We start from the raw sequence: 26,888 nt of genomic DNA on the forward strand, positions 1-26,888 counted from the left end.
ATATATATATATATATATATATAATTTCCCCTTGTCTGCCGAAGTTTTGAGTGTTCAAAAAATCTCTACAATTACCTCGGATGTCACGTCACACAGATATCAAATAGTAGAAACTGTTTTACGCATCAAGTCAAAGGTGCATCTAAAAGGGTGCATAATATTCAGAGATGAAGGAGAAGGAATCCAGTAGAAAAGGCTGACACACAAGCTCTGAAGGACAATACGGCGTAGCTTGGCTGAAACTCCAGAACGGTCTCTTCTTTGGGGCAGCTGTGGGTTGGTTTCGTTTCAGTACGTCATAGGAAAGCAATGTGCATAAATAGTTTTCAATAAATTAATAAATAAACTTTTCTCTGTTTTTAGTATATACAGAGTGTTAGAGACGAAAGAATGTTCATAAACACATCTATAGAAATCCCATATATTGTCTCACTAAACATAAATATGTTGGTTGTAGCATTCCAACATGTGTCTCCACACAGGTGCAAACAAATGCCCGCTGTCTCTCTAAAAGCGATCTCAAACCTTTCGCTTTTATTACCTTCTCTGCACGGTAAACATAGACACTGATGACCCTGGAATGCGGATCAATCTGTCATATGAAGGTTGAAAGTGACTTGGTAATGCCCAAATTAAAAAGAGGACTGTTCACAAGTATTTACTAGAGGTCACCAGTACCTTTCAGCAAAAAAAGAGAACCCTCAACAATCTATCATTTTACCAATATTAACAAGTCAAGTCTCTTCTTCCGTCACTTAGCAGCTAACAAAATAAATGCCATCATAAAATACATTTAGATCATATTCTTTAAATATGTAATATGCAAAATATTTTGAAAAACAAAAAGTATTCACATCAAACCAGGCAGTAGTCAACGTTTACTACATTCCTGTCCCGTCAGAACAGTCTTCATACGTTATCAGTCAAAAGGACCATTCCTCACACACAATCCTCTCTCCTCTTTTAACACCACAGACCCAGAGACTCTATCAATATTGCACCCATTGAAAAGAAAAAGAGAGGATCGATAGAGGATCAGCTAGATCAATAAATAAATATTCCTTCAGAACAAGAGCCGGTCTGCCTCTGATCAAGGACTTGTGCCATTATCCTCGCAAGGTCAAGGAGGGAGGGCCGGAAAAAGGAATGTTTCTCATTCTTCGCGGCAGGTGGGCAGGTTGACGAAGGTGAACACGTTGAACTCGATGAGGATGGAGAAACACAGAAAGACAGCGTACATCAGCAAACAAATGAAACCCAAACGCTTGTCCAGTTTCCAGTTGTTCAAATGTACACCGAGAACCTGAGAGGGAAAGAAAGGGTAGACTGTGAGAGATGGATTCAAAGGACATTTGTTTGAATAAGTGTTTTTAATTGCTCTCACATACTGTGAGAAACACAGATGCCAGCAGCAGCCCAACCGAGAAGATCAGGCCTTTACTGTTCAGGTGAATCTGAGAAGAGATGCAGAAATGTTAGAACTTGCACTTATAAAATGTTGGCAAATGGTTTCAAACAAAGCCCTATGTTTATTCTACTGTGACTCGAAATGTGTTTTTCATTTAGACCAGATGTAGACAAACATGTACACAGACCCAAAATTGGCTATTTTCTTTTTGTCTAAATTTCTACTTTAAACTTGCAATAGTTTTCCAGTTTTCTGCTTCCTCTCACTTGACTAACGAAAAATTCTGCATTTATCAATATCAAAATGTTGCTTTTTTAAAATAAAACTTTCAAGTGTTGATAAAAAAAGAATGCATGAAGATATAATAAAACATTTTTTGTTTAAAAGCAGAGGGTCTGTTCTTTATTGTGATATATTCCATGTTCAGATATTCATACAACAAAATATTCTGGGGGCCATGACATTTTTATGAAGATGACCAAAAACGCTGGCGGTGGCTGGCAAATTAAAAAAGAGAAAAGAAAAAAACACTGGCAGGGAAAGAGTTAAGCATTTGCCAAATTAATCATTAAACAATAATGAAGATTATGACATTTTGCACTTACTGTGGAACCATAGTCGATGGCCAAAGTCTGGAGGGTCCAGGGCAGACCAAGCCCTATCAGGATATCAAACACATTACTACCAATGGAGTTGGACACAGCCATGTCACCCATTCCTGAAAAAGATTGATAGACAGTTTAAAGGCTGAACATATTACGATCATCATAATCTACAAACAATTACATATCTGCTAATAAAACTTCAACACCCATAATGCACTTTTGATTTTGACTCTGCATCTTTGTCGATCCGACTATCCAGGGGCAGGAATACAAAAATTCTGAAGTTTGATCAGTAGTTTTAACAAATGTCTGTCAAAGTTCTGCCAGCATTGTATTGTCGGTAGTATATGTAAATTAACAATGTGTTAATTAATTTTTAAAATTTTTTTTATACAATTATATTATTTATTCAATCTCTTCCTGACAAAGCAAACTGATTAAATAATAATGCTTAAGCATGAAGACATAATCATTCGTTTCTACCTTGCCGTGCCACAATTAGACTGGCCAAACAGTCAGGAACGCTGGTGCCAGCAGCCAAGAAAGTGATGCCCATAATGACATCAGGGATGCCCATAGTGTAACCGATCACTGTGACCTGCCATGAAAGTGTCAACAGGTCACTGAACGATTCTAAAAAAGAAGTTTTAGAATCTATAAAATCGATATTTCTGCGGCAAGCCTTACCATCCACACCATGATGTAAGAGAAGAAAGCGATCCAGAGGGTTGAGTTGATGAATGAGACCATATACCAGCGCTCCCAACGAGGCGAGGCACAGTTGGGCACGGTCAAGAACAGCAGCAGACTCAGTGGCCAGGCCAGCAGCCACTTTAGCTTATTAAAGCCCCCACCTGCACAAGATCAGGACATCATTTGAGTCATTAGTCTTTTATCAAACACTCTCATTCAAAGCAGCTTACAGAACACTTCCTGCCATGAGGGGCTTTCGCACTGGATAGTTCTAGGAACTAGCCACCAGGGTGGTTCCCTGAAAACTAATGGTTCCCTTAGGAACATTTTCCTCATTATATTCGCACCGCCAGTAGCAACCACGAAGTGACGCAAGCAGCACTTGTTGTTGTGTCTTTTATTTTGACGGTCGGCAGACCTTTATTTTGACAGCGCTGAGAACGCCAAAGCCTGATCACACAGTGCTTGCATTCTCCATGTTCATTAGTTTACGATCTGTCTATGTCCTGTCTAATACGTTATTAGACAGAACTGTTATACATAGAAAGACAGTATATGAAAAGGTACTAGCGTTTGCCGTGTGGTTGATGTCCAGTGTTGCTAGCTGAGTTGCTTTGCTTGGTCCCCTCGAAGTTGCATTAAATTTTCTCCTCAGTGTAAAGGTTAGGAGGCCCATCAATAACTGATTTCCATGTTCATAGAGTTAGTTTCTGGAGTAAATATATAGGCTATAATCTGTGTGTTTACAGCTTTTTTGAAAATGGCCGGTGCTGTTGTTTCGCATGCGTTTGGCCAGTCAGCGTACACTAACGTCACTGGTAGTTCCTATAGTGCTGGTTTAGACCCTACTCTGAAGTAGTAGCTAAATTATTTCCTCCAAAAGGAGTTCCTAAAATTAAAAATCCGGGTACTGTCGCCAAAAGTTCAAGGAACTGTGAAAAGGTTCCTCCGGAGCGAAAGCCCCTATTGACAGTTTATAGACGGACATTTCTAGGGGTTGAACCTAAAACCTATAACCTTGCAAAAAAAAAAAATCTTAATTAGTAATTTCGTCAATCATCACTAATAAATGTACCAGGGCAGCGGTGTGGTACGAAGGGTCCTTCGTTGTCATCTTCCTCCTCTTCCTCCTCATCGTTCTCATTGTTTTCATTGTCCTCATTCTCGTTTTCGGTGTCAGTGCCAGCTTCAGCTCCTCCCCTGTCGTCATCATGGTGACCTCCCTTACGCCCGTTCAGGCCTCGGTCCGGTCCTGCCAGCCCATTCTCCACCCCACGCTTTCCAGGGATTTTTACAGTCACCTCTGAGTCGCCGTTACTGAAACGACTGTTTATCAGACGCTGCCTCTGCAAACATACACACACGCACACACACGCACACACACACACACACACACACACACACACACACACACACACACACACACACACACACACACACACACACACACACACACACACACACACACACACACACACACACACACACATTAGTCTTGAGTAAATAAACTGAACAGTTACAATGAATAACCACTTAAGGTCATTGCAACTTTATTTTTTCACAATTGTGCAAGATTTAATTATATCTCACAATTACCATTTCAGTTTTATTCCAAGCGAGATACATTGTATAAATATTATATGAAATTACATTAAGCACTACTGTTTTCAACATTGATAAGAATAAGAAATGTTTCTTGAGCATCAAATCTGAAGATCATGTGACACTGAAGACTGAAGTAATGATGCTGAAAATTCAGCTTTGCCATCACAGGAATAAAATCCATTTTAAAATATATTAAAGTAGAAAAAACTTATTTTAAATTATAATAATATTATACAACATTTCTGTTTTTACTGTATTTCTGATACAATAAATGGTCCTTGGTGAGAGACTTCTTTCAAAAACATAAAAAATCTTACTGACCCAAAACTTTGAATGGAAGTGTATAAATTCTATGTCATACACTTCAATGTCAGAGGGACAATGAAACATTTAGCTGTTCATCAAACTCAGTTTAACCGCCTGTAAAAAACTAGGCACAATCTAAACATGTATCTAGTTCTGTGTTTGACAGAACTGTATTCGTGAAAGAGTGCAGATGTGTGTGTTGGTGTGACTGACCTCTGTAATGAGCATTCTGGAGGCCATCGTGAGGCGTGTGCGAGGGGAGAAGTGGCTGGTTATCATGATTCTCATTCCAGCCTCAGAGAAGGACAGTTGATGAGGGTATGCAGACAAGAGTTCGTCCACCATCAGCACTGATGGCTTCCTGTGGAAATTTGCTAAGAGTGACAGAACAACAATGCAGAAATTTAGATGGCACACCAAGCAGTTACACGCGTGATTCATAGAAAACAGGACTGCATGCATTACCTTTCTTAAGCAGCACGACTGTGGCGTCGCACCCATCGTCGATGTCAGTGTTACTGGCTGTGCCGTTACCAAGATTTGCTGAGTTCTTTTTCCGCCGTTCGATGTAATGAACCACCCGCGAGTTAAATCTGATTAACACGAAGGTAGGAGAGTTAATAAATCAGCAGTGATGTGATTTACTGATGTAACGTAGATATGAATAGCAATGAATCCATGTAATAATAAAACATTTCCATGGCAACAGAATTAAGGAGAACTTACTTCATTAATATAATGTAAAATAGGTACAGCACTATTAGGATGAGCGATTCATACCTGAGAAGAAATAAAGTAGCATATATGACTGAATACATAACAGAATGTGAAACAAATGTAATATGACAAATGAAGAGGGTGTTCTGGTGTAACAGCAGCGTTTATCTTACCATGTCACCTTCTCATCATAGATGAACTTGAAAAAAAAAAAAAACAGAGCAAAAGTTACATTAAATAGATAAATATAGCAATGCCAAATTCCTTCAAACATTTCAGAAATGTTGCATACCACTAGAGGGCAGGATTATCTAACTGTAATATGGGTCCTGAGGATAATGCATAAAATAGCATTTCTGTGATGCTTTATTTAATTTTTGCTGAATCTTTGAATAAAAAACATTATAAGAATACAATACGATATATAAAAAATGATATTAGCATGATAAGTAAACATTTTCAAAATTATAACATTTCATTAATATACAGGTATATTTTATATATATAATTTCAAGTGTATTGGTATGCATTTGTCCCATTATCTATTTTAATGTGTTGCATTATCAGCATAATTTTAGTGAAAATTTGACAAGAACTGTTTATTTTCAGGTTTGTTTTTTTAATTCTATATTTTCAACATGGTCTCAGACATTTGGACCCCACTGTATAATGTTCTAAATATACATAAATACAAACTAATCAGAAAAAAACATAGATATACAGATATACTACCATTTACTGTAAGTAATTAAGAGACATATCAGCACTTCCCCCCAAAAAGTCCATGTTTCATCTGTAACAGTATAAACTGTTGCAAAACAGTTTGTTCTTTAAGTGAATCCAATATTTAACAAGTTGTTCTGTGTAGCATCTCTGTTACTCTGTGTCCTGTGTACTATTAATCGGTGTTTGTTGTTCCTCTGTGCTGGGAACACATGCAGAGAGTGTGGGCAAATAAGAGTCCTGTGCTGCCGGCCATGGGCCCCACGGGAGAGCCACTTGGTTCTCCTCTCCTGCTGCGTGAGGAGGCCCATAGGCTTTATGGGAGCATGAAAAGCCACTTAGAGATCTACTCACCACGATCAGAGCGGTCACTGAGATGGTGTAGTACACAGAGTCTCTCATTAACGTCCAACACGAGAGCCTTACTGCCTGCATCGATGAGATAGAGGACGGATGAGAGACAGTTAACACACACACACACACACACACACACACACACACACACACACACACACACACACACACACACACACACACACACACACACACACACACACACACACACACACACACACACACACTTTAATGAAGGTTCAATGAAGTGGAGTGTCAAAGCAGTACAACTCTTCAATTACATTACAATGACAATTAAATATTTTTTTACTTCCAACATCCATCTTGAACAAGTGCTTTATTTTTGGTGACAGAAGTCATAAACCTAGAGCAAGTTATAATAACTCATAAAGGATGTGCATATTACAGGACACTGATTAAACATGAGACAAACACAGAAGTATGGTGATTTTGAAATTAACTTCCAAAAATAATTCTTTGTATCTTTGATAATGATATTGCATGATAATTGTACAGAATATTATAGAGTTTAGTTTGAAAACTCTATTCCACACAATAAAATTGCATGTTTTTTTTTTGTTGTCATTCATGGACTCATGCAAACCCTGGTATTAAAGGATTTTAAAATGTGCTTGTCATGCATTTACATCTTACATAATGTGTAATCTGTGACTATATCCAGATTTTTTTGAAAAGTTGGATGGTCTTGGTCTATAAACTTTAGAATACCGAATTTAAGTGCATGAATCGGAAGTGAAGGAAATTAATGAAGAATGAAGTAGGAACCATATATGTACATGACATCCTGTACCGAATCCAGCTGATTGAACCATGTGAAGTAATCCATATTGAATCGGCCATATTTTGAAGGGCGATCCATAAAAAGCATTGATCTACGTCAGAGCACCGAAAGTAATGCGCCATCACTCACGCCAGCACAGCTTAACTTACACCATAGGTGACACTCTTTGCTTTGTGTTTCCGTGGTAACCAGAAGCTCCATTGTTGCAGATGTACCTTTTTCACTGCTTGACTTTGATAGACTCCATGCGTAAGTGTGAGTGTCATTTTGTGAATGATTTACTGACATCACTAATATAGGATGTTAATTTTGTTAGAAAACCAAGAGCACAAATACAAAGCAACAGTATTTCATGTGTCTGTGCAAATATACACATATTCACTCACCTAAAGGATTATTAGGAACACCATACTAATACTGTGTTTGACCCCCTTTTGCCTTCAGAACTGCCTTAATTCTACGTGGCATTGATTCAACAAGGTGCTGAAAGCATTCTTTATAAATGTTGGCCCATATTGATAGGATAGCATCTTCCAGTCGATGGAGATTTGTGGGATGCACATCCAGGGCACGAAGTTCCACCATATGCCAAAGATGCTCTATTGGGTTAAGATCTGGTGACTGTGGGGGCCATTTTAGTACAGTGAACTCATTGTCATGTTCAAGAAACCTCTTGAAAAGATTCGAGCTTTGATGGTGTATTATCCTGCTGGAAGTAGCCATCAGAGGATGGGTACATGGTGGCCATAAACGGATGGACATGGTCAGAAAACAATGCTCAGGTAGGCCGTGGCATTTAAACAATGCCCAATTGGCACTAAGGGGCCTAAAGTGTGCCAAGAAAACATCCCCCACAATATTACACCACTACCACCAGCCTGCACAATGGTAACAAGGCATGATGGATCCATGTTCTCATTCTGTTTACGCCAAATTCTGACTCTACCATCTGAATGTCTCAACAGAAATCGAGACTCATCAGAGTCAACCTCTCACAAGGTTGTGCGTGTTGTGGCTTCACAAATATTTTGCTGCATACCTCGGTTTTAACGAGTGGTTATTTCAGTAAAAGTTGCTCTTCTATCAGCTTGAATCAGTTTGGAGTATAGGAGATTGTCTTGACCAGGACCACACCCCTAAATGCATTGAAGCAACTGCCATGTGATTAGTTGATTTGATAATTGCATTAATGAGAAATTGAACAGGTGTTCCTAATAATCCTTTAGGTGAGTGTATATGTTCACACTTTAGTTTAGGGTCCAATTCTCACTATTAACTAACTACTAACTATTGCTGCGTGTATAAAAATAGACTCAGCTATTATTATATTTATGTACATTTTCATGCACTACTGTACTGTTCCCCAACTAGTTGCTTGACAAACAATGTTTATGTCTGTTACATTTTTGTATGTTTGTACTTATGTAGCACCGTGGTCCTGTGAGGCACGACATTTCGTCCCACTGTATGTTCCCACATGTAGTGGAATGACAATAAACCTCAACTTGAACTTGAACTTGAACTTAACTACTTTTGCCTCAAACTCATAATTACTGCTTAGTAGTTGGTAAGGTAGTTAAGTTTAGGTATTGGGTAAGGATATAGATTATGGTCATGTAGAATAAGACAAATGTGCTTTATAAGTACTGACAAACAGCCACTATCTATCTATCTATCTATCTATCTATCTATCTATCTATCTATCTATCTATCTATCTATCTATCTATCTATCTATCTATCTATCTATCTATCTATCTATGCTGTGAAGCAGGCCTAATCCCCCCCCCCCCCCCCTCATTTTTTCTCATAATATATATATATATATATATATTTGGATTTGGATAACAATGTCTTTTCTGTAAACCAAATGCTTATTAATCTTCGCTATTGCTTCAATGCAAATGAAAAAATAAAAAAGTGCACCGTTATTTGTTGCGTAGTGTTCAAGTAAATGCAGCCATACACTGTGCGTTGTCTGTGCGATTTCAGCAAGGTCCCAACTCACACTGAACGAGTAAATCTGCGATGTAAAGCCAAAGCTCAGGATTTATGTGCTGACACTATACGGTCCGAACTTCGAGCTGCGACTTGACTGCTCACACTATACATGTGAAATTTGTGCGATAAACCCATGTGCTGGGTTGCACCTAGACGATATCATGCATCCAGAGATATTGTCAAAACAAGCATCAGCTATCAATATCAAGATTATTTAGCATTTCCAATATATTATTAAATTATTATTAGTATTATTGTATTATCATTATTAGGGAAGGCCTAGGCTAATTTTATTATTAAACTGATCTGCTATTATAATTAATTTGCCACGCAATAATTTCACAGCACATCACCCCTACGCACTGTGAGGATAATAAAATATTACATAGAAGCTTACTCCTCCTCATTGGAAATTGTCTAAAACATTTAGGTCGATTACAATGAATTATAGGCATATAATTATATTAACAGTCTATAATATGTCCGAACATGTTGAAGATTTTATTATTTAGAAAACAAGTAATTTTGCTATATATTTGGACACAATTATTTCTTCTGTCTGTGACTTTGGATTTCCTCTGTGTGTGTGAAAGACCTTGAATGGAATGTTGTTTGCTGCAGAAAATTCTATTCTGAGAAGTCACATGGTAAAAGACCTTTACCCAAAACTATCTATAGGGTGTGTTACCTTCTTTGGAAGAAGATGTATGTATATAACTCTGAACCAAAATATGCTCGGGAGCTCGCTGGAAGGCCAGAGGGCCAGTGGGCCGGAGGGCCAGAGCGTTAGAGCGCCGTTCTATAATAAAGTCTAATTATTTCTGGCATCAAAGATCTCTGCGAAGTTATTTTTCGGAAAGATTGAAAACCACAACATTTGGCGCCCAATGTGGGGCTGGTTCAGGAGCTGATGATGAACTGCAGCGAGCTTCGCTGGACGAACAACACAAACTAAAAGTGGCCACAAGGTAAGCAGTTTTGCTTAAAAGTTTGTATTGTTCGCCCAGACATTTGCTCATTGTGGTTAGACCCTTTAAAAAGCTCTCCAAATTTAAAGAACTAAAAATTGAAAAGAGGATCTTTGATTCTAGAAATAAGTGTCTATTGTTGTTGATGATGTTAAGTACTGTGTTATAGCGCGGCGGAGCTCCCGTTAGTGTTTGCCTGTGTTTATATAATCTGATGTAGGTTGTATGAATATTGGTACTGTTGATTAGGGGTGGGAATTGGCAAAAATGTGACGATTCGATAGTATTGCGATATTTGGGCCACGATTCAATATTATTGCGATTCTCAATATATTGCGATACAGCAAGTATTGCGATTCGATTCTGCGATATTGCGATTCACGTCCCCCATATTATTCAAAGGCATTACAAAAAATTAGGAAAATAAGACCGCTCACCTCACTTTAAATGTCACATTTAATTCTGTAAACATTATCTTCTACACATTAACTGAAGTGCAAAAACTGAAAAACTTGTTCTTGAACATTCGGGACACATTGCAACACTGGTTTCATCACTTGCCCACCGCGGCACCGCAAAAAAAAAAAAAAAAAATTTAAAGCGTTAAAAATGTTGAACGCAATTACGCAGTATCCGTTAAATCCTGCCTGTATTACACACACACACAAACACACGACCCACAGAAAAGACGCGCGTCACTATCAAGTTCTCTTTCGGAACAAACCATAACACACACAAATTATGCCAAAATGTCAGTTTTGTCGAGTGTTCTCATAAGAGCAATCTTGAATTATTTAAATAAACGTAGAGATTTGTGAGAAAATGGGACGCGTGTCAGATCGCGTCTCTGTCCCACATTGCACTGCATTAACGAATGTACAACTTATGTACGCTCAACGCCTGTCGCTCACTCGTTTTCATTCACTCCTTCAAGTGAACTGTATTAGTGGACTAACGTTAACTTAGGGAATAGGCCTAACTTAGTGAATGAGGGTTTAGAGGGCGATTTCAACCCATGTTCTCAAGCAGTGAAAAATAGAGGACAATGACAACGCGCTGACAGACAAGACCGAGCAGGTAATATTTAATATGAAACAAACAAAACTCACTGAGCTCCCAGCACATAACTTAAAATTATTTAAATACAATAGAGTAACATAAAGCAGACATAATAGAGTAACATAAACCTGAGAATAATCATCAAACCGAAATTTACCCACACTTTCGATTTGAAAGATGCGGAGCGTCGTGTACAACCGTAATACTGAAGCCATTTTCATTTGAATTCGCTGTCGAATGTACGACAACAAAGCACCGCAACAAGCGCCACCTTGTGGATGTAATACGCAAATGTAAATGATCAGAGTAAACTCTGAGAAAACCGGAAAGTAAAACAGATAATTTTATAATTAAATATCGCAATACTTTGCGCTACTGTATCGATATAATTGCGTGCGCAAAAAATCGCGATACTGAACAGAATCGATTTTTTCCCCCACCACTACTGCTGAAGTGCCGCTAAAGGTTTTGTCGTCCGTATGTAAGGATCTGTGTTTGCTAAATCAAGAGGGCCTGGATGGATGATTAGCAAGAGTTTGAATTTACTGGTAGAGGTTATCAGTTTTTTATAGATTTAAGTATACTGGTATAGGGTATCAGGTTTCTGTGTTTCTTATTAAGAGGGCCTCGACGGATAATAAGATAGCATGTACACAGAGGATTATAAGTACTGATAAGATATCAGTGTTGATCTGTGTTTACTTGTAAGTGGGCCTGGACGGATACAAGTATAGCATGCGTACAGATCAAGTTTAGCTTCTGGTTACCGCATTGTTATAGGTATAACGATGGCCTGCTCAGGGAAGCTAAAGTGAATCGCAGAGGACTGTGATAATTTTCTGCTCGTTAAGGATAACGATACTCATAAGGTTATGAGGTATTTTATCTGTGTTTCTTATTAAGGATAATAAGATAGCATGCGCACAGATAAGTTTAGCTTATGGTTACCGCATTGTTATAGGAATGACAATGGACTGCTCGGGTAAGCTAAATTGAATCGCAGAGGTCTGTGATAGTTTATAGTTATTCAGTGAAGGTTTGTTTGTAAAAACAGTGAGAAACACTGTGAGTAGAATTTAGCTCTGTGTATTTGTATGTAGGATCCTGTGCTGTGTGTCTGCTTGACTGTGCCTGTGGTTAAAATAGGGGACAAGGAATGTGTGAATGAGCTTGAGGGACAAGTACTGTATAAATTATGGGTAGTAAAAATAAAGGAAATAGTAAAAGAAAACAATTGTTTCAAGATATTAATCTTACAGATTATTGTAGTATAAATAAGTTAACGTATAAAATATATATTAATAAATGGACTGATATATATTAATGGATAAATAAATAAAAATGCACATGCTTAATATATTATATCTTATATCTGAAATTTGTATCTCATTATCCCTGAAGACAAAGTGAGAAAAATGATTCCATTGTAGATAATTAAGTTTGTGCTAAGGAAAAAATAACTTGTGCAGTGTGCTAAAAGTGAACAAGATTGAGTGACAAACAGTCATAAATAATTTACAGCAATCTTAGGATTTTAGTAATGTGAATTGTTGGAAATGGCTGAGGAAAATTGTATTCACCATGTTAGATTATTTTGAGCACAGCATGCAAATATAGGAAAAAGATTGATGTCTGATTTATGATAGGGAAAATTATTTAATTGTATTATACTCAGAAAATCAAATGTTAGATTATTGCTGATATTGCAAAGAAGAGATAGCTTGTTTTTTCCTGCAACGAAGAACTTGCTTTACTAAAAACAGAATGGGAGAACTGCTGTTGTCAACCAGTGATTATTATATACTATAAAAGAACTAGGAAAAAGATGGTTAAAAAGTGGAATTTAGATAAAAAAGCTAATAGCTCAGGAACAAATATTTATAAAGATTAATTTGATCTATGCAGCTCTCTGAGTGTTCAAGTTTCAGATGGCTTCAGTGTCGAATGGAAGAGGTGAAAGGTCAAAGACACGACTGCAGAGAGAAGAAGAAGAGTGGGTGAGGGGCTTTCAGCTCCCCTTCTGAATGACCACTCTCTGGCAAACTCAGCATGGAGAAAGACTGATTTAATGCTGGAAAAGGTGAAACTTTCACTATTTCACTGGAGACTTTTTCCTGAGGACAAAGGGGAAAATCCTGAGATGCAAAGCTGTGGCAAAATCTATCAAAGCCCAAACTGAGAAGGGGCAGAGAAACAACAGAGCCTATATTCCAGTCTACGACAACAGGCCTTTGAGTGACAGGCTGACGACACATGCAGACAGACAGCCATGAAGCTTTAACAGAGAAAAACCGACCGACATCCTTCCCTTACGGGCACCACAGGTGTGGCAACTCCGATTATCACTCTAGAGACTGCTTCAAATTTAGTTAATTATTAGATTAACTTTATTCATTCTGATTATTCACTGGTCTCATAAGCAATTCTTTCTATTCTCTGCTACACTAACCCTCTCTGCTTTTTCAGTATAGGTTCAAGTTCAGCCATATAAAAAAGAAAGAGAATACACTGAAAGAGACAAGTGGGTGCTCAACTCACTAAATAGTTCAATCTGAGGCTGGATTTGTTATAGTGAGGGCTATTACATTAAACAACTATAGGGCCAAAAGCATGAGATTATTCCGTAGCAAAAAAAAGAAAAGAAAAGATAGACACAAAATGTCAAAGATTATTATTAGTGTTTGCTAAACAATGATACTGGTCACTCCATTTTGTTTTGGTAAGTTTTTAGAGATATAGATTGGAGAAAAAATTACTCCAAAAGTCCAAAATTATGAAATCGCAAAAAATGCTGTCAGAACTGGGATAATGAGATTGGAAATGTTGTTGGCCATGGATCCAAGATTATGCAGATATCTCCAATTTCATAAAGCAGCTCATGAGCAAAAAACAAAAAAGAGTAGGAAAAATTAGACAAACAAATGACAAAATGTATTTGAAAAATTACAATTGGCAGGCTTATTATTCTAAAATACTTAGTCTATTAGAATTTGTAAAAAGAAAAAAAAGGATTATAACAATGGTGTTAAACTAAACCTTATGATCATTGACACTTCTCAGTAGTGTTTGACATAGTTGTGTTGACCTGATCAACCCTTGGCTAAAAGTATAGGATGCCACATTTAGAGCACAACCTGCAAGAATGTATGCTGGCCAGTGTGTGTGAGAGAGACACTGAGTGTGAATGAGTGAGAGATGGTGTCTGAAGAGACACTAAGGCAAATCAATTATTTTACCAATACAGCTGTATTTAAAATTTAACATGTGGGCCCACAGGGCAAATTCTGCCCAATAAAATAATGACCATGGATGCATTTGGTTAAATTTCCTGGTCAGGAACTGAAGTAACAATATGAAAAAACAAAGAATGAAGAGAGAAAAATAAAAATAGAAAAACCAGTGCCACATTTGCGCAGCGCATAACATATCTGACTTTCTTTGCAGCATAACACGTCTGCCTTTCTTTTCAGCATATCGTGATGGAGCTGATCTTTGTCAAAAGTATGAAATATTGTCTTGTAACTTTTGTCAAAGTGGGTTGAGTATTGTCCAAGATGCCTAATAAATAATGTGCTAATAGTGGAACTCAAGACAAAGAGATAACTGAGTAGAATTGACTAATTTTAAGAGTACATTGGAAATTTATTGTGAGAAAAATGCAAAAAGTTGCAAATAATGATGAAAAGTCAAATTTATGAAAAACAAATAGGAATATATGGATTAAAGCACTGCTGTTAATGAAAGCAGAAAGGACACCACTCAGCCCACATGATCATTCTACAGGTAACATCGAGAAGGACAATGGGACAGATGAGCAGATGATTGAAATCACATGTTATTTTCACTAATAAAAATAATTAAGCTTTAATTTACAGATAGCAGCAACTCAATTCCAGGAAGGATTCTGGGGCAAGTCTAACAAAAAGAACCAGCAACTGTGCTTTGTAATTTCAGAGGAAGTGATCAACAGAGTGACATTTGAGTTCATGTCTCTCAACTTAAAATACACCAACTGACTTCAGCAACCCCCCACAACGGAAGTGAGGGATCAAGGACATGCTGACAATGAGAGAAAAGAGTCCATTGCAACGAACGACTCAAGAGTCACCCTGGTGAAAGATGTAAATATGACAAGACTAACAGAATGATCAAATCATGAATGGAAAAAAGAAGACAAACTTGACCAGAAACACAGTAATGAGAGGAACTGTGCAAAGAAGACAGAATCAACAGAGATGAGTACAAGCTCAAACAATAGTCAACATCAACCAACTTTCCTATGAATGAATGTTCAGCCCTTGAATAGATTCAGTAGCAACTTAATAATAACCCCACCATAACAAAAATGATTGAAGAAAAAAATATATTAAAGCAACATAGAAAACAATGATAATGAAAAAAGAAAAGAAACTAAAATAATGTTAACAATTAATTTAAGAAATTGATATAGCATAGTGGGAATTAAGACAATGCATGAAAGAAAAAAATTAGAACTAAAAAGAACTTTTAAATAAATCTTAATGGGTACTCATATGCAATTGGGTTATTGAAATCCAATAACTAACAGGCCCCTGTGAACAATCTAAATGGCACCAGAGGGGGGTCAAAAATAGATATTTGCCATTCACATGAAGGACAGATTGTTGAACCAATGAATACTTTTGAATATTCTCAGTCCAGATGCGCAATGGTTTTAAAGCAGTGCGCAAAGGGGGGAGTAAGATAAGGAAATTAAAAATTAAAATGAATATAAAATTATAGGCATTTTATATTAAAAGGCATTTTTGCAAAGTTTTGTGAAATTTGTGGCAAAAACAAAGTTAAGAAAAGAACAGCGACAAAAATAGGCCATATATCAGTATACCATGTGGACATGATATAGATGGGTAAAAGCAATGAAATCAACAGAGGAGGGGCAGGAACAGAAATTAAATTTCTAACAGAGAAGTAATCCTTAGATTGAAAAACTATCAGAAATAAAGTCAGATTATATGTCAACTAAACAGAAGTATTGAAGATTAAAAATAAGTCGCATACGAACACAAAGAAGTTTTAATAATAATTAAAATATAATGCTAATGGTTTAAATGGTTGATAGAAAAACTTTTAGATTGTTAGATATAAAGAAAAAGAAATGTACATATAAGGAATATGTAAGAGTGCAAAAAGTTATTTGCTAGAGTTATTTTTCTAATTGTCTAATGAGTTTATTGAATGACTTTTATGAGATAAATGTAACATTGCTCTGAAGCTTTCTTAGTTAGAGTGATTACATGAGACATAATTAGTTTATTCAAGATAGATTATTTAGAAATTAGTAGAAACGAAGAAAATGTATTCAGTTTAGTCTTGAACTGAGGAGCTACAGTGAGAATAGGAAGCAATACGCGAGATTAAAAAAGGTCAAAATGGAATTTATTGTTTAAATTTGGTAATATAATAGACAGTAAGTGAAATGTATTGCAATTTATTAGATAGGTGTAAAGTGTTCTGTTCACTAAAATTGACTGACTAAAAGATGGATTCTTCGAATTTAAGAAATGATATTCTCTCATAAGAAGTGATAAAAACGAGAGAGTTATGTTTACCCAGCCATATTTTGAATTAATAGTCATATGGATCAAGTAGAACAAAAATGCATAATAAATCAATTAGACTACTATAATAAGCAGATATTTATTATAATGCTTTGTCTGCATTAGGAGAAAAACAATTATATGAAAAAAGTAAACTGACTTATGTTTGGTGATCAGTGTTGCACTTTTACTAAATAATATTGCACAGGGAGGAAAATTTAGCAATTACGATTGAGTCAAGATTGAGTCAAGAAAAACTTAAGAGCAGAAGTTAAGGAAAACTTAATAAAAGTTTGGAAAATTAAGGTTTGCTCAATAAGGGATATTGAAAGTGGGTTATTATTCTGTTGTGTACTTTGCATATTAAGATCATTAGTTGGAAAACAAATGAAAATGCGGGAAAAAGATAATGAAAACGTCCTGGTTGCGTATGCAACCCACCGTTCCCTGAAGGAGGGAACGGAGGACGTAGTCGACGGTCGACTGAATTGGGATCTCGCTAGAGAGCCTGTCTTCTTCGAGTACTATTGAACGAGCCAATGTAATTGGCGTGCGTGATTCGCATCACACACTCCGCCCCCGCGGCGCGGGTATAAATACGGAAGTGGATGCACGCACTAGTTGCTTTTCGCTGAGGAGCCGAGAGTAACCCGGGGTCAGCGGTGGTCCAGCGGTAGTGGCAAGGGGACTACGTCCTCCGTTCCCTCCTTCAGGGAACGGTGGGTTGCATACGCAACCAGGACGTTCCCTTTCAGTCGAGAACGTCAGACGTAGTCGACGGTCGACTGAATTGGGATCACCCATTGAACACGCCACTAACGCTGCCACCTTCCAGTGCCTAAACCAAAGCCTCCTGATGCCCCCGCAAACTTAAGGCGGGGAAGGACAGGGCTTAGGCCAGGGAAGTCACTGCTGTTCCTACAGGACCACTGGGAAAGCGTTCCCCGTACGTTGGAAGGAAGGGACGCTGCGGAAGCCACATCCAACCCAGAGGGAGGTAATGTGGAGAATACACATATGAACTGGGCGGAAACCGGGCAGTCTAACATAAGGAATGTCACTGGGGTGGCTCCAGCCTAAGACGGGGGGAGACACACCGGACAGTGACGGCAGAGAGACTCTGCCGAGGGAAGACACGGCTCACCGCCGGGAGCCGTATCGTGGAAGGATACACATATGGGGTCACCGAAGGGACCGCAACATATGGACCCAGCCTAACACAGGTTCCACACTGCTTACGAGTGGTAGGCCTAACACCAGACGTTCCGCACGTCCGACGTCGGAGGGGTGTGGAGGAACTCAACAGGGTTCAATTTTAAGGGAACTCAACTGGAGTAGAAAGGCGCACGTATCCAGTCCATAGGAGGGGAATGGCGCAGCAAGCCGACACTTGAACCGGGCTCACTGTGAAACTGGCTTCATGAGAAGGGAGCCCACGTGAGGCAGCGGTTCAACTAGGTGTCGTCCAGCCCCCAACTCTAGAATCTGTTTTAGCAAAGCATATCGTCAACGCCCAGGCGGAGCACTTTACACTCATCATAGAGGAGCTCAACACCTAAGTGGACATGTTGCATCTCGGATCTTTGCCGAAATGAAGGCAAGCACTAAGTGCAACTTTGCATGGAAACAGCCTTCCCTCTCTGCTGAATTCCAACAGATATTTGAAGAGCTGGTCTGAGGTCTATGACTTGCATTCTGTACACGTCCAAGCGAACGGACAGAGAAGCCAGGGCTGGATCTGCCTCCTCCAGGGCAGCGCTTGCAGGCTCACCACCTGCTCCTATTACGGGAGAGGTAGGAACCTTGGGCACAATCCGAGCCGGGGTCTCAGCTTGTGAGAGTTAGCCGGCCCAGACTCCAGGCACAATACGTTGACCGAAAGCGAGCAAGTCCCTACCCTCTAGTAGAGACCACGCGAGCAGGATAACTGATATAACAGAATTTTTAACTCACTGCCTGCAGTGGCTCAGGGGCGGTCTCTGCAGTGCCGTTGCACCAGGGACAAGGCCCAAGAGGATAAAGAGGGACACAAGGATTTACAAGACCTTGCTCCTCAGGAACCTGACGATCAGAACGTGCTTCTGCATACTTCTGCAACACGATGAGCGTCGTTTAAACACCGAGGCAACATCATTTTGAGGGTGAAGGAAAACAGCCTACTGCAACCCATTTTGCAGGAAAGAGAGCACTGAAGTGATCGAAAGCTTTCAGGATCTCCTCTGGAGAGAAGACGCACTCAACGACTAGGTTCCACTTCTAAAGGCGTAAGCACGCTACCCAATTCTAGGGGGTGCTCGCAGAAGTGATGGTAACTATCACATGTTCTTGTGATAGCCACCTGAACCTCCGCGTTCAGATGTAAGACCGCCCGGAATCTCCGGGGGAAGAACGCGTGTGCCATCGTGCCCCGTCCCCGAAAGAGTTTTCAGGGGAAGTCAGGAAGGCTGTTGAAGGGAACCAGGTCTAGTTGGGCCAATAAGGGGCAACTATGAAGACCTGTTCCTCTCCTGACTTGGCACGTAGGTGCAAGCGACGGGCGCAAAAGACAGGAGCATTGCTCAACACAACATGTGAAGATTACTGGGCTTCAGGAGCATTTTCTGCTCAGCACTTGGGTGTGACAAGTTCACTGAGCTTCAGGAGCATTCCTGCTCAACACCTGAGTGTGATAAACTCACGAGCTTCAGGAGCATTTCTGCTCAACACTTGAGTGCGAAGAACTTCACTGAACGACAGGAGCATTTCTGCTCAGCACTTGAGTGTGACAAGTTCACTGAGCTTCAGGAGCATTACTGCTCAACACCTGAGTGTGATAAACTCACTGAGCTGCAGGAGCATTTCTGCTCAACACTTGAGTGCGAAGAACTTCACTGAGCACCAGGAGCATTTCTGCTCAGCACTGCGTGTGACGAATTCACTGAGCTACCTGTGATGAACTCACAGAGCTACAGGAGCATTGCTGCTCAACACCTGAGTGCGATGAACTTCACTGAGTTTCAGGAGCAATTCTGCTCAACATGAAGAGTGATGATTTCACTGACTTGAGCAGGCGCAAGGCGACCATGAGTCGCAGTCACTTTTAGAAGGCTCACTGGGGTGAAACGCATTTCTGCGGGCCCCTGGGGCAGCTGAGACCCAGTGTTTGTCCAAGGGTAGTCCGCTCGGTTTACCCAAACACTGGCGGAAAAATAAAACCGGGGGGGCAACTGAGCGGCCCCGGAATGGTCATGACCCAGCCGGACCCAGGGGATGGAGTCTCCACTTGCCCTGGCTATAACTGTCGTGAGGCTCGATGGCGGCACGATTGAGTAAGCGGGAGGAGTGGAACAAGGCGCCCTCAGAAGCGTCTGACTCCAAGGAGGAGGTGACGGGTGAGTTTGTGACATGCAGGGGAAGCTTGCGCAACGGTCGCAATGTCTAACAACTCGAGGCACGAATGCCCGTGTAGTCGGGGGTCGCCCAGGCCCCCGTTAAAACACGCCCTTTGTACATGGCTCCTCTGTTGAAGAGGGTTTGGCAGCAGACCGGGATGAATTATAGTCACACAGGGTGAGCTGCTCTGCCACGGTCACCTCGGGACTCGATCGTGAAGCTAGCGCTGAAGCGGTCACATATGGAGGAAGCCAAAGGCTGCGACTACCATATACCCCAGGAGCCTCTGAAAGTTCTTTCAGTGGGACCCTTTCTCACTTCAACACCAGCTGAACACATTCTCATTGGAGAGACATGTTGGACCGAGTACCTCTCCAAAACTAAGAAAGAGATACTCAGCCCGTGGGCGAGACTACTCTCTTCCAGTTGACCTGACGACCCAACGGGCTCTGGAGCACTCGAGGGGAAGGACACTGTACTGATACTCCACCCTTAGACGCAACACACAGGATGGCCTGCGGTGCGGGAGGTAGAGATCTGAAGCACATGTCTTTCAGGTCAAAGCTGCAGACCAATCTTGGGCCAAGATGGTCACGACCCACCCCCTAGTAGCACGAAGAACGAGTTTACAACTGGCCTTCGTACCGGCTGGAGGAGCGGCTATATCAAATCCTTCGCCAGCAGGATAAGATAAGCACGCACAAGTCAGGAGCACTGCTCAACACTCGGTGTGATGAATATCACTGAATTTTCAGGAGCACGTCTGCTCAACACCTAGTGTGATGACTATCACTGACTTGAGCGGGGTAGCCGAGCCTGAGGTGGGGCAGCAAAGTAGAGAGAGTGGTGTTAGTGTGCTGTGCAACACTTACCTGTCTCCACAAGCGGCAGGGGGCGCGTGAGAAGGCGGATGACCGGGTCCTCGAACGCACCAAGCTGCCTGCTGGCGACCAAGGGGGAGCTGAGGGGTGTAAGGCTATACAGGGTCACACCCGCCAGACTGGCCCTCTTGGGACCCAGGAACAGATGAAATTGCTCTCTCTTTGAAGTGTGGGTACCGCTTGCTACGCTTTTTTTTTTTTTTTTTTTTTTTTTTTTAGGGAGCCAGCGGCGGAACAGACACACACACAAACAAAGGCTCCACCCGGCCCTCACCCGGGGGGAGGGAGTGATCGTGCCACTCCAAGAGCATCTCATCCATTCCTGGGCGGCCCGCTCCGGAATGCTTTCGCTGTCGCTTGCCACCTGCCTTGGCAGCGCCTGGAGCGGGCTGGGCGTCTCTACTGCGGCCGGCTCCATGCTGAGGCCTGGGTGGAGGCTGCTGCGGAGGGCCAGCAGGAGCGGCGGCCGGAGAACGCCCACGGCGACGAGCAGGCGGAGGAGCTGCCACCGGCGGCGGGTGGAGGCAGCAGCTGGCCACCGGGGCAGGATGTGCCGGATGACCTCCGTCTGCGCTTGAGCGGCAGAGAACTGTTTGATGCAGTTCTCCACCGCGTCGCCGACCAGCCCAACCTGGGAAATTGGGGAGACCAGGAACCGAACCTTGTCCGCATCCGCCATACCAACCAGGCTGAGCCAACGAAGGCGCTACTGGACCACCAAGGGGGACATCGCCAGACCGATCACGCACGCTACGACACCCATACCCCGGAGGGTGAGGTCGGATGCAGTGCGGTGCTCACCTATGAGCGCACGGTCTGGATTACCCTCGTGCATGCCATGGGTGCCCTAGCCTGCAGCAACGCCATGGCACGCAAGAGGAAGGGGCTTGCCCACAGGCTTTGTAAGCTCTGCCCGTCGGAACAGACGAAACTCACAGGCCTTAGGGGGGAGACGAGGATCCCCCCAAAAGGCAGCGGCCGCCGGACACAGGTGCACCTGTGTCGACAGACCGCTCCAATGGAGGGACACCTCGCAACCCTTCACCGTTCCTCCATCAAGGGTAATGAGGGAGAAAAGCTATTCAGGCAGTTTCTGGCAGAGAAAGATGCTGTTCACCACCTGATAAGCTCTCCATGCATTTCGGGAAAGAAAGGCACTGGGGCGGCGAGCTGAGAACCAGCGCGGCCCGCCCCAAGATACCAAACTCCAGATTCCAACCGAGACTGAACGGGACACGGTGGAGGTTCCACTCGAGCCCGGCAGCCTCGGCGGCCCGTTTCAGCATAGCTGATAATTCTGGATCCGGCTCGGGCAACATTGAACTCCCGGAGGGAGACAATGCAGCCGAGTCATCATCTCTAGAAGTCAGCTCACCCTCCGATGCTGCAATCGGCGTCCTGTCCTCCAGGGGAGCCCCGAGTGAAACCGCTGGCCCACCCATTACAGATGGACCAGCAGACAACACAGGAGGCTCCAGTGGTTGCAGTGGAAGGGAGGAGTGAGGAGCCCACAGGGAATGGTTACCGGGCAGGAAATCCAACACTATCCTCCGGTCACCCATCCCACACAGCACCCGAGGGTGGGGCATGGTAATGGGGACTCGCTCTCCGCGAACGAAGGCGAGTCTCGCCCTCAACACTGCGACAGTCATGTTCCCACAGTGAAAACATGAGCTGTCCACAAAAGCTGTCTCAGCGTGCTGTAAGCCAAACACGTGACACAACAGTTGTGACCATCAGAGAGAGACAGGGAACGACCGCACCCAGAAACGCACGGGCGGAATGACATCTTGAAAAAGACGCAAACGCACCCGTGTTGCTCTTTCAGAAAATAGGACCGTCACCAGTGCCGGAGCACACAGGGGAATGACCGCGGCAACACTGAACAGAGAACTGAAACAGTGAAGCACTCACTTTTCCGCCCTCTAACCAGCCATCAACACACACAAACATTTAGAAATTTGTTGCTGTTAAAACAGCAGTTGAGAGCTCAAAGCTCGCGATCACCGCTGCACTCGCGCTGTAGAACACCAGCACTGGGAGAGTCTTCCTGAAGAACACCGACACACTCGCTCGTTGTAGACAACAGCACTCTCAGAGACATCAAACGATCGGCTCCGAAGCGAAAGGCAACTAGTGCGTGCATCCACTTCCGTATTTATACCCGCGCCGCGGGGGCGGAGTGTGTGATGCGAATCACGCACGCCAATTACATTGGCTCGTTCAATAGTACTCGAAGAAGACAGGCTCTCTAGCGAGATCCCAATTCAGTCGACCGTCGACTACGTCTGACGTTCTCGACTGAAAGGGAACTAATTTTAGAGGGCAACCAAATTGATATCTACAAACCCTGGATGTTGATTCCAGTAAATGAGGAATTGAGGACGAAGAAGATGATTGATGAGCCAGACCCTAGAGGATATCTACACCGCAAGAAAACTTTCAATAGTATAAGAGACTTTTATGTTTGATATACTCTACATAACTGTGACAATAACATGCAATGCAAGAACAAATGTATACACACACTTATAACAATGTTTAAGTTTGTCTGATTAGGGAGAACCTGAGTCTTTTACTTTTTATATTAAACAAAAAAGAAAGAACAACTAACAGAAATAGAAATGTATGGAAGAAGATGTTTGGCTCGAGTGCTCCTCCGGAGTGTGGTGGCTTAATCCAGTAATTGGAAAGGAGAATGGGTGACTCAAATTGAGTCACCAGGTAGCATAACTTAGGGAGCTGGATTTTGAAACTACACTCTGGAAAAGGCTAGTGAAAGTGAGGCTTAATAAGCCTCAGAGGAGGGAATGTTGAAGATTTTATTATTTAGAAAACAAGTAATTTTGCTATATATTTGGACACAATTATTTCTTCTGTCTGTGACTTTGGATTTCCTCTGTGTGTGTGAAAGACCTTGAATGGAATGTTGTTTGCTGCAGAAAATTCTATTCTGAGAAGTCACATGGTAAAAGACCTTTACCCAAAACTATCTATAGGGTGTGTTACATTCTTTGGAAGAAGATGTATGTATATAACTCTGAACCAAAATATACTCGGGAGCGCGCTGGAAGGCCAGAGGGCCAGAGCGTTAGAGCGCCGTTCTATGGAACGGGAAGGCGTTCGAAAATAAAGTCTAATTATTTCTGGCATCAAAGATCTCTGCGAAGTTATTTTTCGGAAAGATTGAAAACCACAACAAACACTGCAATAATTAGTCATCAATGAAAATTAAAAACAGGTTTATTTAAAAACATTGTTTAACAAATTAATAAAAGAGGCATGTTGTTACATCGCAGGTGGTTTAGAAGACGTGGGTAATAACTGGACAAACTGGAGGTAAGCAACAGTAATTTGTCGCTAGTTTGAACTACAGAACTTAAAGATCTCCCTCTTTTTGTTTTTTTTCTTTTTGTTTTTTTATTTTTTTGCTGCAGATTGAAATGGTTAACATTCTGTTTTCGAGCAGACGCAGTGAGGGAAAAAACACTGAGTTTAGGGCAATCGGTTTGTAGCTCTGCTTCAACTGTGCGATATAGGCTAGTCACGAGGAGCGACCAAAATTTCTGATATGCCAGAAATTCATCCAACCATCCGATTGCCGATCGGGAGAGGTTAATCACCTGTCTTTTCTCCCTGTACACTGCACCAACACTGCACGACAAATGACCCACGACAAAGCATGGAAATCGTAAACACACACTGTGTCAACCCGAAAAAGAGTCGCACAAGTCAGAATTCGGCTCAAAATCGGACAAAAATCGCACATGCCCGCCTTAAGCCAGATATGCGCGATGTATATATATGTATGCAGAATATATCACGATGACTCACAAGTATTTGCACTAAATCTACCCAGATTTGTCTAATATGAACTTCCTCAGCAAAGTGACTAAACATAATAAGCAACACGCCAAATTGGCAAGTGACACCGTTACCCGCCAAAGCTGATTTTTACCCGCATTTGGCGGGTTGGTGGGTGTTAATTTCAAACCCTGTTTGTATGCACACTATTCTGAGGTCTATCAGACTACCCAGAATGCCACTATTCCACTGCCAGATGGTGACTGAAGAAAGACTGGGAGAGGAAAAAACTATTAAGCCGTTTCCCATGCTATTGCAAAGATAGATATAACATTATATCCTCTTTTCTTTAACATACTAAGGGTCTCAGGAGGTTAAACCGAAGCAGTGTGAATGACTGAATGAAGTGGAAAGCAAAGCGGACAGGATGAAAAAAAGAAGCAACTCCACAGCTAACATGACTGACCTCATCAGCTACTCTCAGTGACCCCTGAGAATAGTCTGCTCACTTCTCACTGTCAGTCTGCACTAAGCAATGGCTTTTTTTAGGGCAGAGGTTTAGAGGGGAGATGCACAGGAGATGCACAGGTCACCTCATTCATCTCTAAGTTGACCTCTCACAGATGTTGAGAATTCATAATGCTTGCTCAGTACATTTATGTCGACTGTCTAAAGGAAAATAATGTCTTACTGGCAATGCGTAGACACTGTATTAAAAATGTAAACAGGGTTGGGGAAGCATACTGTTATATACAGTACCTTGAATATAACTATAACGTTATATAATAAATTTTTTCAATTTGGGTTCAAAAGATAAATGTATACAAAAGAAACCTAAATTATATAATTCATTAAAAAACATAGTGATGAACACTAGCATTTAACAAAATATTTTGCTACAAGCAAGAACATTTGTGCTGAAATCAAAGTGAATCAGTGAACTGTTAGAACTAGTTCTTTTACACAAACTGCCTGGAACAATTCACTAATATGACTTGGATTTCCCAAAGCTACATTTGAGAGAAAAATAACACTCTTTTTCATTTAAATTAGTTTGAAACTTTAACTAAAACAGTTAAAGCTAAAACAATGTGCAAAGTAATGATGAGCACCTGTGCAGTAAAGATTCCACACACTCCGATGATGCAGAGGATATTGAAGACAGCAGAGCCCACGATTGTGCCCACTCCCACATCTCCTTTGGTGATAAATACACCTGCACAGAGAAGACATGGTGGCTTACATAGGGCATGTAAAGGTCTATGTTCAAATGTGTGAGGTACTGTTTTTCAAAGGCAGGTGGTGTTCGGATAAGCCAGATGTTTACCTATGACTGAGGTGAAGAGTTCAGGAGCTGAACTTCCTGCAGCCATGAACGTGGCTCCTGCTACATCCTCACTGAGTTGGAAGCGCTACAACACGTTCACACACAGAAAGAAAGAGAGGCACGAAAGATGAAAAGAGTAATTTGAACCAAACAGAAAGGCAACAACATTGACTGATCTGAAATATTTTCCTGAACACTCCTCCCATCTGCCATTGGTCAGAATATAGAAATATTTAATTAATTATATACATATAAAAATTAAATAGATTAAACACAACCAAATTTAATTAATATATTTTGATATTTAAAATTATTAAAAACATATTTTTAAATAAATAATTCAAACAAACTTAAACCAGGACAAGAGAAAATATATTTTAAATAAACATTTACACATCTCACCTTTAAAAATGCTTTAAAAGGTTTATCAGTTGTAGAACACTAGCTAAGACATAAATGAATGTCGTACCTCACAGATCTTCTCCAGAGAGGGCACAAAGTAGTCATCACACACCAGTGCCAGTGCATAAAACATATACATGGCCTTTAGAGAGAGAACACAAAATGACAAAGTGAACTCACAAAAAAAAAAAACTCACAAAGTGAGTTTCCACTTCAAGCTCAAACCTTCCTTTTGTCCAGAACCTAAATTATGGTCTGTTCCACAATCAGCTATGATATTCAGCTAC

At 41.2% G+C, this 26,888-nt stretch overlaps 1 protein-coding gene across 1 annotated transcript in view; it reads right to left on the reverse strand.

The window, feature by feature from the left end:
• The window catches only part of slc24a3 (solute carrier family 24 member 3), a 172,826-nt gene continuing 145,938 nt past the window's right edge, over positions 1–26,888 (reverse strand). The window contains exons 4-17 of the mRNA XM_077236978.1: positions 26,669–26,743; positions 26,200–26,284; positions 25,985–26,088; positions 6,412–6,486; positions 5,508–5,533; positions 5,344–5,397; positions 5,083–5,210; positions 4,831–4,991; positions 3,782–4,052; positions 2,701–2,867; positions 2,497–2,611; positions 2,014–2,126; positions 1,389–1,454; positions 1–1,303 (exon numbers count right to left, since the gene is read on the reverse strand). Coding sequence (XP_077093093.1) covers positions 1,154–1,303; positions 1,389–1,454; positions 2,014–2,126; positions 2,497–2,611; positions 2,701–2,867; positions 3,782–4,052; positions 4,831–4,991; positions 5,083–5,210; positions 5,344–5,397; positions 5,508–5,533; positions 6,412–6,486; positions 25,985–26,088; positions 26,200–26,284; positions 26,669–26,743 — 1,590 coding nt within the window. The 3' untranslated portion in view covers positions 1–1,153. The remainder of the gene's footprint in view (positions 1,304–1,388; positions 1,455–2,013; positions 2,127–2,496; positions 2,612–2,700; positions 2,868–3,781; positions 4,053–4,830; positions 4,992–5,082; positions 5,211–5,343; positions 5,398–5,507; positions 5,534–6,411; positions 6,487–25,984; positions 26,089–26,199; positions 26,285–26,668; positions 26,744–26,888) is intronic.

The sequence above is a fragment of the Siphateles boraxobius genome, unplaced genomic scaffold, assembly GCF_051911475.1.
Source record: "Siphateles boraxobius isolate OS27281-9 unplaced genomic scaffold, OSU_SipBor_1 20, whole genome shotgun sequence".
Taxonomy (NCBI): Eukaryota; Metazoa; Chordata; class Actinopteri; order Cypriniformes; family Leuciscidae; genus Siphateles; species Siphateles boraxobius.